This window comes from Oryzias latipes, chromosome 21 (assembly GCF_053564925.1).
Source record: "Oryzias latipes strain Hd-rR chromosome 21, Olatipes_Hd-rR_3.1".
Lineage (NCBI taxonomy): Eukaryota > Metazoa > Chordata > Actinopteri > Beloniformes > Adrianichthyidae > Oryzias > Oryzias latipes.
In genome coordinates, this window is record NC_136257.1 from 1,224,302 (window position 1) to 1,236,773 (window position 12,472).

A 12,472-nucleotide genomic window follows, 5' to 3' on the forward strand; every position below is an offset into this window, starting at 1 on the left:
ATAAAATGATTGACTGTAAATAACTGGATTGTTTGTCTCTTAACGGTTTATTTTATCTTGTATAATAATAATAATAAGAAGAAGAATATATTTTTATGGAGAGCAAAAAATGACATTTTTTTAAGGTTTAAAGTGATTTAATCCAGAATAATATTCCTGTCTGTTTTATTCATTTTTATGTTTAAAAATTAAACTTTTAAAAGTTTAGTTTAAATGTTCTTCCATCTCGCCCCGTGACATTAGCCGTGTTTTGGATTTTGGCCCTTTGCTCTACTATAATATCAAAGATCATGAATACTATATTAATACTGATTGCACATCACAAATATTTGTTCTCGATTTTTCTGGGACAGATTGCAGATGTCCAAGTGTTACAGCCTTATTCAAGTCCAAATAACAGTCCAATTTAAAGTTCTTTACCATTTTAATTCGACAAATAAATTAAAACAAATTCTTCATTTTTTGAAAATTAAATGAAGAAAGTTTGTTAGTGTTTTTGTTAGTGTTTTTGACTCCTCTATATAGTTTTTTTAATGATTTCTTTGGTTTATTTTTTCTGTGCAGACGTTTGTATGTTTTTATAATTTTATATTTTAGTGTCATCTTTGATTTAGATTCATTTCTCTTGTTTTTTAAATTCTTTTAATTGAAACCTTTGGTTATTTTCTAAACACCCATCCTGACCAAATGCATTTCATTTCTTCCCTTTAATTTTTTTCATCCATTGCTGTGGATCTCATGTGAACGTGGGATAGTCATTCAAACATGTAGCGTTTACACACATGAGTTTTTGTTACTGTACAGGTGTGTGTGGAGGATCTGAAAACCGATAAACTCTAAACGCTGTGTGAAAAGAAAAAAATGTAATTGACTGATTCATTTAAAGGTGGATTGTTTGATTGACAGAGAAAACTCACAGAGCTGGGAATCTTGGTCTTGTTCTTCCAAATGGAAGCCCAGGAATCAGGAGTGATCTGTTCATCCAGACTCCTGTCCCACACTTTCTACACACACACACACACACACAACCCCACACACACGTAATGAAGAGTTAAGCCTCATTGTTGTGCAGGCCGTGCAGACGGTCTCATTAAACTCTGCTAACCTGTGAGAGGCGAGCTCCAGCGTTGGGGGGGTTGGAGGCAGGAAGGCCCACTGAGGGGTTCATGGTGCGCTCCCTCTCCTCCTGATAGATTCGGTCTCTTTCACTCTCCGGCAGGTTCAGGAAGTTCTGCATGGCCTTCAGGTTGACCAGCAGAGACTGTGAGGCTGTGCGAGGGTCCTCCTCCTTCCTTAGGATTTCTGACAGCAGGCCCTGACCAACACACACACACATACACACACAATCACACACACATACACGCTGATCATACATGTGAACACTGAGGCCCAATGGACGGAGCAGCCTATGTTGTCACAGGAATAATATTCCTCCCAGATACTGAACTACTTCACAGGATGAATCTTTGGATTTTATGGTTTGGTTTGATATTTTGTTCAAGTCCATAAAAAATACCCTTCCCTCTCAATATCTTTTTACATGTGTTTGGTTGTGTCTGTGTGCCATGAAGTGAGGAAGTGAGGAAGAGAGGAACTTCCTTTCTTTGGCAGCACTGATGCCTGCTGTTTTCTAAAGTCACTACAGTTACTCCCACATGAACTCTGGTAGGGAGCTCCAGCTTCAGGGTTAGGTGGATGGATGGATGATTGGAGGGATGCATGGATGGATGGATGCATGGATGGATGGATGGATGATTGGAGGGATGCATGGATGGATGGATGCATGGATGGATGGATGGATGCATGGATGGATGGATGCATGGATGGATGGATGGATGCATGGATGGATGGATGGATATATGGATGGATGGATGCATGGATGGATGGATGCATGGATGGATGGATGGATGGATGGATATATGGATGGATGGATGCATGGATGGATGGATGCATGGATGGATGGATGGATGGATGGATGCATGGATGGATGGATGCATGGATGGATGGATGGATGCATGGATGGATGGATGCTACTCGATTGGATATGTATAGTGTGGTCGTTGGTCATTTTTCCAACAGAAACTGTGTTTAGTGCAGACTGGAACCTGAGTCCTGATAGTAAACCTTCCATCAGATGATCCTACTCAGTCTTCAAAGATGTTGAATTGCCCCCCCCCCCCCCCGGATGCCTTCCCCCGGATGCTGGCCCCCCCTACCTGCGTTCGGTTGAAAGCCACTCGGGCAAACACGGCCTGGGAAACACTGGCCCTCTTCAGCTCGTCCCGGACCTGCTGGTAGATTTCAGAGGACACTTCTGCTGCTGTTGGGTTGCTGCTGGGGTGATCCCCCCCTTTGGATGATCCTCGAGGGATGGGGGGGTGGTTGAGGAACTGCTGGTTCAGGGCCTGGGGGTGCTGGTTGGCCAGCAGGCGGCTCACGGCCAGTTGCTGGTTTATGAGGTGGGCCATGGCGAGCTGTTGCCGAACCAGCTGGGGGGAGAGCTGAGGAGACAGCAGCCCACCTGGGCCAAGCAGTGGTTGCAGAGCGCCAGGTGGGGGTGGAGGCGGAGGGGGCGGCACCTGCCCCGAGCGTAGAGGAGGGCTGTGGTGGTGCGGGCCGTGGGGCGAGGGCTGCTGCTGGAGGTGGGGATGCTGGGGAGGCTGAGGCTGCTCTCCTGACCCAGCTTTGAGCAAGGGGGTGCTGGCGTTCAGGTGGCTGAGCTGAGTGAGCCCAGACAGGTATGGGGGGGGTCTCTGTCCCAGCATACAGAAGTCCACCATGTTGTCCCTTTCAACTAAAGAAAACGGAAGTGAACAAACAGTCAAACACGCATGAGACACGCTGAGCGTCCCAGACCCTACCTTTAATGTCAGCGGCGTCTCGCCCCGCCCACGTCTTCTCCAGGTAATCACCTGCAAAGCAGAAACCACTGCAGTCTGCAATCAGTCCAGAAAATCCCTAGCATCTCATGCAGATCAGAGGATTGGGGGGTCGACACACACTAACAGGTCTGAGGCTGTTGCTCATGTTTTCAGGACTGCAGTTCCAGTGAGAGGATCTCCTTCAAACAGAACCAGAACCATCAAAAAACCTCAGAGGCTTTGGAGCACTGGAACCCCATAACTGGCTTCTGTGTGGGGACCCCTTAACTGGCTTCTGGGTGGGGCCCCCATAACTGGCTTCTGTGTGGGGCCCCCATAACTGGCTTCTGGATGGGGCCCCCATAACTGGCTTCTGGATGGGGCCCCCATAACTGGCTTCTGGGTGGGGCCCCCATAACTGGCTTCTGTGTGGGGACCCCTTAACTGGCTTCTGGGTGGGGCCCCCATAACTGGCTTCTGGATGGGGCCCCCATAACTGGCGTCTGGGTGGGGCCCCCATAACTGGCTTCTGTGTGGGGACCCCTTAACTGGCTTCTGGGTGGGGCCCCCATAACTGGCTTCTGGATGGGGCCCCCATAACTGGCTTCTGGGTGGGGCCCCCATAACTGGCTTCTGGATGGGGCCCCCATAACTGGCTTCTGGGTGGGGCCCCCATAACTGGCTTCTGGATGGGGCCCCCATAACTGGCTTCTGGGTGGGGCCCCCATAACTGGCTTCTGGATGGGGCCCCCATAACTGGCTTCTGGATGGGGCCCCCATAACTGGCTTCTGGGTGGGGCCCCCATAACTGGCTTCTGGATGGGGCCCCCATAACTGGCTTCTGGGTGAAGGCCACAAGCTTTTGGTGAAGCCAGACCAGCAGCTTCCGTGCCATGATGGTTTTCCTGACCATGATAGATGAAATATTTGGATCTAATAAGATAAATCCTATTGTTGCCCTGCGACAGACCGGCGACTTGTCCAGGGTGCCCCCTGCCTTCGCCCACAAGTGGCCGGGATAGGCTCCAGCAGCCCGTGACAAATCAGATCAGAAGATTAATGAAAAAATAGAAATAAATCAAATTTATTAAAATTTATCTTATTAAACCAAAGACCAACAGGAGCTTTGGTAAGACGTAAAGTTTAGGAAAAGCTTCTTAAAAGTTCATTAAACAATTTGCCCACGTATTTTTAGACGTTAATATCACGTCCTAACATGACTAAACCCACGTGCACGCTCACAAGCATCCATTGAGCCTGAGTCTGAGAAGCTTCAGGTTTAGAGGACTCTGGAGCCCTTTGGACCTGCTGTGATGGTTAAGGGTGCCAATTGTCCACATCTGTGACATCAGTTATGAAACGCCTTTCTGTAAAACCACAATACAACCAAACTGCAGACAGCACTGTGCCCTGAAGGCCCCCCATGACTCAAAATCTAACATACCCCTCCAGCTTTATGTGAATAATCTTTGTAACGGGTCTGTAGTCCTTATTTTTTCAGTCATTGGTGGACGGTAAACCAATGAAAAGATGGAATACTCCAACGTCCCTTTTCCCTGCACAGGGAAAAGTAGCACCAGGTCGGCCAATGATCGAATGATTCGATCCCCCCCCCCCCCCCTGCCTCCAGTGTGGCTCCACTGGTGTTTGAATGTGTCTGAATGTCCCGGTGATGTTCAGAGGAGCTGTATACTGGCAGCCACGCCTCTGTCAGTCTGCCCCAGGTGATGGTAGCTACTGATGGTCACCAAGTATGAATGAAAGACCAGGTGAATCCAATGCATTATCAATATTATTATTATCAATAAAAATTGACTGCAATTCAGAGAACATCAGCCATGAAGAATACTGTAGATGAAGTGAAAGACAGTTAACATTAAAGCCTCACCTTTGACCTTCTTGTGCTTCTTGTACCAGCGACCAAACTCTTGGCACTTGGCAGTGGAGACGTTGGCATAGTAAGAACTGTTGACTATTGATGAAATCATACTCTGACAGAGGAGAGGACAGAGACAGGTGATCATGTTTGCAGCAGGGGCACTTCACACGCATAAGGGCTCTGGCTGGAGGATGCACACTTTGGTAAAGAGGCACAGCCATTCATCCGGATAAGAAGCTAGCGTGCACGTGTGGTCACCTGGGAGAGCGGACACTCTTTGGCCAAAGTGCTTTGGTTCATTTCCCTCAGCAGCTCTCTGAGGGCGTTCCTGACCGTGGCGTGGTTCCACTGCTCACAGGGCAGATCCTCCAGCTTGGAATAGCTGCAACAAGTCAAGAGCCAACATCAGTCAAGTCCCTCCCGCCCCGTGAAACCGAACTCTGACGGACGTCCCGCTGGGTTTCTGAGCTTCATTTCATCCTTTTGGACCTCTGCTCATTCCAAAGCCCCCGGTCAAGAGGATACGACTGGATTCTTTGTTCGTTCTGTGGGACAGTGAGCTGCCTCTCAGGCTGACTGCTGTCTGCTCATTAGGAAACACAACGAATCTTTGCTAACTCCTGATCATCCAGGCGTCCTTCATGGAGACATGAGAACAGGGATCATGGAAAAACAGATGTGTGACTCCACCCAAAGAAAACAGGTGATCCTCGTGTTCAGATGATTGATGTATGAATGGAAAAAGTGAAGGAGCTGTTCACCTTCACACCAACATCCTGTAATTTACTATCAGCCCCTCCAGCTTTTCCTCTGCTGCTTCAGCTGCTGAAGCTCACAAACGGAGCAAACCGTCTCTCTGGTACTCAGAGCCGCCAGCACACGTGCACTGTCAACACGTGCATGATTAGCAGGTGAGACATCATCAGGTGGAACCGAACACGGCACACTCTGACCTGTGCAGCTGGATGCGCAGCGTGACCATGTGGTACACCTCCATCAACATGTCAGCAACCGTGGCTTCCGGGGCGTCGGTCAGGAAGTGGATGGGGAGGGGGTTCCACCGCCCCACCTTGATGATGCCTGCACACAGACAAAGATACTTCTGTCAACAAACATCACCTTGATCCAGAAGAAACTGAACTTATGAAGAAAACGACCACAGTTTGATTCCGGGTCTTCATAATAACTGATTACTGGTGCAAGAACAGCCAAACCCCCCCCCAAAAAAAATGTGACAGCAGGGTTAGGTCAGGTGACTTTTACCTGGGCTGTAGAGGTCGTCTTACCGTTTGGACCATTTTGTCATTTGATCCACTTTTTATTATTCAGCTAATCCATGAGGTTTAGTAGGTTGTAAAGCTTTTCAGTGCTGCTTAAAAAAACCTTTAAAAAACACTCCTTTGGTTAGATGTGAAAAATAAAAGTGTTTGAGGTTTTCGTGTCTGTTTTTAGTCTTAATTACAAGATTAAACTGGAAAGCGCATTTTAAAAATAAAAAGACAGTTTTTGTCTCATCCTAATGGACCAGAGATCATTTCTTCCCTCTGGTTCTCTGTGGAGAGGCCGTCTGCATTCACACTGAAGTGAACCGCACCAGGGTTCATCTGCAAGTGAACCCAGACCGTCGTTCTCAAGACGACCAGAATTCTCTTGCTGCCTACAAACATAAAATAATCTGAGCTTTAACAAATGCTCAACCAAAAGGACCAAAAGAAAAATCCAGCTCTGGATCGGACCTGGATCAGACCTGGATCAGGCCTGGATCAGACCTGGATCAGACCTGGATCGGGCCTGGATCAGACCTGGATCAGGCCTGGATCAGGCCTGGATCGGACCTGGATCGGACCTGGATCAGACCCGGATCGGGCCTGGATCGGACCTGGATCAGACCCGGATCAGGCCTGGATCGGACCTGGATCAGGCCTGGATCAGACCTGGATCAGGCCTGGATCAGGCTTGGATCGGACCCGGATCAGGCCTGGATCGGACCTGGATCGGACCTGGATCGGACCTGGATCAGACCTGGATCAGGCTTGGATCGGACCTGGATCGGACCTGGATCGGACCTGGATCAGGCCTGGATCGGACCTGGATCGGACCTGGATCGGACCTGGATCAGACCCGGATCAGGCCTGGATCGGACCTGGATCAGACCCGGATCAGGCCTGGATCAGACCTGGATCGGACCTGGATCGGGCCTGGATCAGACCTGGATCAGGCCTGGATCGGACCTGGATCGGACCTGGATCAGACCCGGATCAGGCCTGGATCAGGCCTGGATCGGACCTGGATCGGACCTGGATCAGACCCGGATCAGGCCTGGATCGGACCTGGATCAGACCCGGATCAGGCCTGGATCAGACCTGGATCAGACCTGGATCGGGCCTGGATCAGACCTGGATCAGGCCTGGATCAGGCCTGGATCGGACCTGGATCGGACCTGGATCAGACCTGGATCAGGCCTGGATCAGGCCTGGATCGGACCTGGATCGGACCTGGATCAGACCCGGATCGGGCCTGGATCGGACCTGGATCAGACCTGGATCGGGCCTGGATCAGACCTGGATCAGACCTGGATCGGGCCTGGATCAGACCTGGATCAGGCCTGGATCAGGCCTGGATCGGACCTGGATCGGACCTGGATCAGACCCGGATCAGGCCTGGATCGGACCTGGATCAGACCCGGATCAGGCCTGGATCGGACCTGGATCAGGCCTGGATCAGACCTGGATCAGGCCTGGATCAGGCTTGGATCGGACCCGGATCAGGCCTGGATCGGACCTGGATCGGACCTGGATCGGACCTGGATCAGGCCTGGATCGGACCTGGATCGGACCTGGATCAGGCCTGGATCGGACCTGGATCGGACCTGGATCGGACCCGGATCAGGCCTGGATCGGACCTGGATCGGACCTGGATCAGACCTGGATCAGACCTGGATCAGACCTGGATCGGACCTGGATCAGGCCTGGATCGGGCCTGGATCAGACCTGGATCGGACCCGGATCAGGCCTGGATCGGACCTGGATCGGACCCGGATCGGACCTGGATCGGACCCGGATCAGGCCTGGATCGGACCTGGATCGGACCTGGATCAGGCCTGGATCGGACCTGGATCAGGCCTGGATCAGACCTGGATCAGGCCTGGATCGGGCCTGGATCAGACCTGGATCGGACCTGGATCAGGCCTGGATCAGACCTGGATCAGGCCTGGATCAGACCTGGATCAGACCTGGATCAGGCCTGGATCGGACCTGGATCAGACCCGGATCAGGCCTGGATCGGACCTGGATCAGACCCGGATCAGGCCTGGATCGGACCTGGATCAGACCCGGATCAGGCCTGGATCAGACCTGGATCAGGCCTGGATCAGGCTTGGATCAGACAAGAACCAAAGCTGAGTTCTGTAGATATCAGACCACATGTGGGATGGTGACTGTTGTCACAGATCCAAACAGCTGACATGTCTGACACCATAAGGACTCAACAGGAAATTCCTAATTCCAAGTTAAATGAAAAATAAAATCAAAGCTTTTCAGACGTTTTCTGGGTTGTTAGGAGTTAAAACTCTGTCACGTGTCATAACTCTGTGATGCTTCCATGTTACTTTCTAAAGCATAGGTCAGTTCTTCAATGAACAGCTTGGATTTTAGTCAGATTGAAAAGGAGAGTGTGCGTTTCCTCTACAAACTTTGTTGGCATCTCCTGTCCTTTGATTAACTGTCTTTCTATATGTTTGAATTCCTGAAATGAACTGCATATGCTCAGGTTTTAATGACCTTTAGGCAAGTGCAAAGAAAGAGAAGGAGTTCAAGTCGACTTAAATCTATCAAACATAAAGGTTTGAGGGAAAAAGCACATCAGCAGCAGTGAGAACTAAAAGCCCGGCTACGCTAAGCTGCAGAGGAAAACAAAGGCTCCAGCCTGATGAGAGCAAAAAGAGTAAAAATGCAAATATGGAAAATAATCTAAACACAGATTCGCACAGTCAGATTTCATCATAGAGACTGGCTGAAGCTGTGAAAACTAAACAAAGCTAATCACATTACTATCCTCTTAATGAGATCCAGAAGGGTCTCCCTGCCTCCCTCAGCAGCCCCCACAGCCCGCTCCCCTTCCTCCTCCGAGGCCTCCTTCACAGCTAAGCTCCATCTCCGTTTGGTTCAGTCTGGATGCTCTCTTCACTTGTTTGCATCATTTCAGGACTTCAATTTTTGCATTTACAGTAAAGATGGTGTAATGGTCAAAATCTGATGTGACCACATCTCTGAATACTACTAGTGTTAGCAGCAGCAGCCGCTGCAGCCGCTGCAGCAGCAGCAGCAGCAGCAGCAGCAGAACAACAGAACAGAACAGCAGCAGCAGAACAGCGGCAGCAGCAGAACAACAGCAGCAGCAGAACAGCAGCAGCCGCTGCAGCAGCAGAACAGCAGCAGCAGCAGAACAGCAGCAGCAGCAGCAGAACAGCGGCAGCAGCAGAACAACAGCAGCAGCAGAACAGCAGCAGCCGCTGCAGCAGCAGAACAGCAGCAGCAGCAGAACAGCAGCAGCAGCAGCAGAACAGCAGCAGCAGCAGCAGAACAGCAGCAGAACAGAACAGCAGCAGCAGCAGAACAACAGCAGCAGCAGCAGAACAGCAGCAGCAGCAGAACAGCAGCAGCCGCTGCAGCAGCAGAACAGCAGCAGCAGCAGAACAGCAGCAGAACAACAGCAGCAGCAGCAGAACAGCAGCAGCCGCTGCAGCAGCAGAACAGCAGCAGCAGCAGCAGCAGAACAGCAGCAGCAGCAGAACAGCAGCAGCAGCAGAACAACAGCAGCAGCAGAACAGCAGCAGCAGCAGCAGAACAGCAGCAGCAGCAGCAGAACAGCAGCAGCAGCAGCAGCAGCAGCAGCAGCAGAACAGCAGAACAACAGCAGAACAGCAGCAGCAGCAGAACAGCAGCAGAACAGCAGCAGCAGAACAACAGCAGCAGCAGCAGCAGAACAGCAGCAGCAGCAGCAGAACAGCAGCAGCAGCAGCAGAACAGCAGCAGCAGCAGAACAGCAGCAGCAGCAGAACAGCAGCAGCAGCATGGGTGGGTGTTTGTCTCAGAACTCCCTGAGAACTCACAGCAATACTTCTTATATTCTTAAAAAAGTCTTTTCTTCTTATCAAATTAAGTTTTCTAACCCTGTTGTTACAGTAAAATCTGTCCAACACAAGAGGCCTTCAGCTCTCATCTGTCTGCTCAGCTGTTGGACAGGACAAGTTCAAATAAAAAAAGTATTTTCTTTGTCTATAAAGTATGACAGAGTTCAAAACCTTTTGCTAGCAGGCAGCAGTGGATGCAGTTTATGAGATGCTGCTATAAAGATCATGTTGTTGGTGCTCCTTCATCAAAGCTTCTTGCAGTGTTGGAACGAGCAGGAATCTGCTGAAAAGAGCTGCCTGGGTTTCATGAAGAGGCTGGAGGAAGACTGACTCATTGTTCAAAAATCTGCATTTGCTTTGTACAGAAGAGGAATTCCTAATAATGATTTGACAGCAATCAAGATTAGACATTTGGCTGCTTTCATCGTGTTTTTCCTCAAAGTGATAGAATAGAAGGAAAAACGTTACTGTCTCATTTTGGTTGTTATAACATCTTGTTCTATTTTTATTTGGTGGTTTTGTTTCTTATTTTTTGACACCATAACAGCATGTAGAGAAGACATAGAAGAGTCTAGGAGGAAAGGACCACCAACAAACCGTGCGGCTGATCTCTTACAGTTAATACAAAACACTGCTGCTGATCCACAAACTTTGAGCAACTTGCAGTGGAGCTGAGTCTTGCATCCATATGGTTGCAAAACTCCTCCACGGTGCACAAGAGGGACTTTCCCAGATCTGGTTTTAGGTTCAACTAAAAACAAAAAATCCCAAAGAGCTGCAGACTTTAGCATTTTGTGTCGGCCATATAATGAATTCCAGGGTCTGACCGTCTTATGACAGCACAGCATGAATGTGAACGTCCACTTAAAACTCTACAAACACACTTGCACCTTAGAACATGGGGATTTTCTCCTTTTCCTTGAAAACAATCACAAAGCAAAAGGTAAAAACGTAATTAAACTAAGTTGTCTGCATTAACATAGCTCTTCTTGAGATGCCATCACATTCCCCTAATGTGGTGCGACAGTCACGACTGTGAAAAACCAGCATCTGATTTTGGAATCCAAACTGAGCTTTAAGAGCAGCAGCGGGAAGCAGCCTCTGTCAACAGCGGGACTTCACGGGCTCGATCCCTTTGTGGGAAAACTCAAGTTTCCATCCGGAGGAAGCTGCAGCACATGCCGCCTCTCAGCTGATCAGCTGCTGCAGCGAGGATCCACGTCTGCAGTGAGAAATGTCTGCGTCCTCACAGACAGGACGGAGCTGGAGCCGTCAGACGTGGCAGAGTTAACCGTTGGCTGAAAAGTACAGGTTTGCTGCAGTCCGGTCTATAAAAGCTTTCAAAGCCTTATAATTGAAATAAACAATATCTCCCAGTTAATTGCTGGGGTGAGCTAATTAAAGAAAGGCCACAGTGCCTTAAATACACCGCTGGGACACAAGAATGCAGGACACAATTCAAACAGGCAGAAAATAGCCTGCTCTCTGTGTAATTTTGGTCGTGAACCGCACCAAGAAAAATGTGTAATTTAAGAATGAAATTATTCATTTAACATAAACACAAAAGCATTCATTTGTGAGAAGCTCAGGAGGAACGCTGTTGTTTTGACCACGCTGACGTCCCCTTCAGTTTAGACTGACCCACTGTGGATGAGGGGGGTGTCACACGAAGAACAAACCTGCAGCTCAGGCAGTCACATGCACACACACGTGCACACCTATTTGAAGCAGATGGAGGTGCAAGTGTCTGTTGTGTCTGTAGGACTTCTGCAACCCTCCACTGTCCTCTGGTCTGCTGAAACTCCGGTGTCTCCTCTGACAGCCTCTCAGGCCGTTTCTGCACATTCCTCTTCCCGTTCTGACTGCAGCCTCTGGTTTGTTGGGGTCACCTTCAGGTGGAATCACAGGTCACTCTCTTCCTGGTGTAGCATCACTTCTGTAGCTGCGCTTCCACTGACTATGAAATTGCACAAATTGGATTTGCGATAATAAGTTTGTCTCATGGAAACACCTCCATTTTGACCAAAACTTGCATTTATGAAAATACAGTTCTTGCTCTTGGAGGAGCAAACATTCACTTTCATTTTCTCTCTTAAGGCAAATTCAAATGTCAGGTTCTACCGATGGTCACGGATGACAAAGAGGAGGCAGGACCCAAAGACACAACAATCTGTCCAACACCTTTGAGGGGGTGTCAACAGTTTACACTGCGAGAAAATAAAAGAGAACGAAAAGCTTGTGGAGTCCTGAAAACAGATGAGGTTTGCACACAATCTGGGACCTAACTGCTCCTTTTAGATTCACGTAAAAGTCCAACTAAAATACTTTGTGTGGACTTTGTTTCCTGTAGGGAAGTGCTGGCAAACGGTTTCACAAGTGTTTGGTCCTCAGGCAAAGCTAAGCCAATAGGAAGTCATTGCTGTTAGCTGAAGTATGCTAGTCTCTTCTCCATGGGTCGGTAAAGACTTTGAGTAACTTCAGCGTTTAAACATCATGGATGTCTAGAGCAGACAGCTGTGATCAATCAACTGATCAGACACCAAACAAAAGACATTGATCTAAAGTCGTCTATATGTGCTTTAGCCATCATGACCTCGTCCA

The 12,472-nt window shown here is 49.1% G+C and overlaps 1 protein-coding gene across 3 annotated transcripts in view; it reads right to left on the reverse strand.

Moving 5' to 3' along the window:
• The window catches only part of satb2 (SATB homeobox 2), a 48,299-nt gene that overhangs the window by 18,923 nt on the left and 16,904 nt on the right, over positions 1 to 12,472 (reverse strand). For all 3 annotated transcript variants that reach the window (XM_078940233.1, XM_078940232.1, XM_078940231.1), the window contains exons 4-10: positions 5,694 to 5,820; positions 4,999 to 5,122; positions 4,750 to 4,852; positions 2,862 to 2,912; positions 2,217 to 2,794; positions 1,106 to 1,315; positions 918 to 1,004 (exon numbers count right to left, since the gene is read on the reverse strand). In XM_078940233.1, the coding sequence (XP_078796359.1) occupies positions 918 to 1,004; positions 1,106 to 1,315; positions 2,217 to 2,794; positions 2,862 to 2,912; positions 4,750 to 4,852; positions 4,999 to 5,122; positions 5,694 to 5,820 (1,280 nt within the window). The remainder of the gene's footprint in view (positions 1 to 917; positions 1,005 to 1,105; positions 1,316 to 2,216; positions 2,795 to 2,861; positions 2,913 to 4,749; positions 4,853 to 4,998; positions 5,123 to 5,693; positions 5,821 to 12,472) is intronic.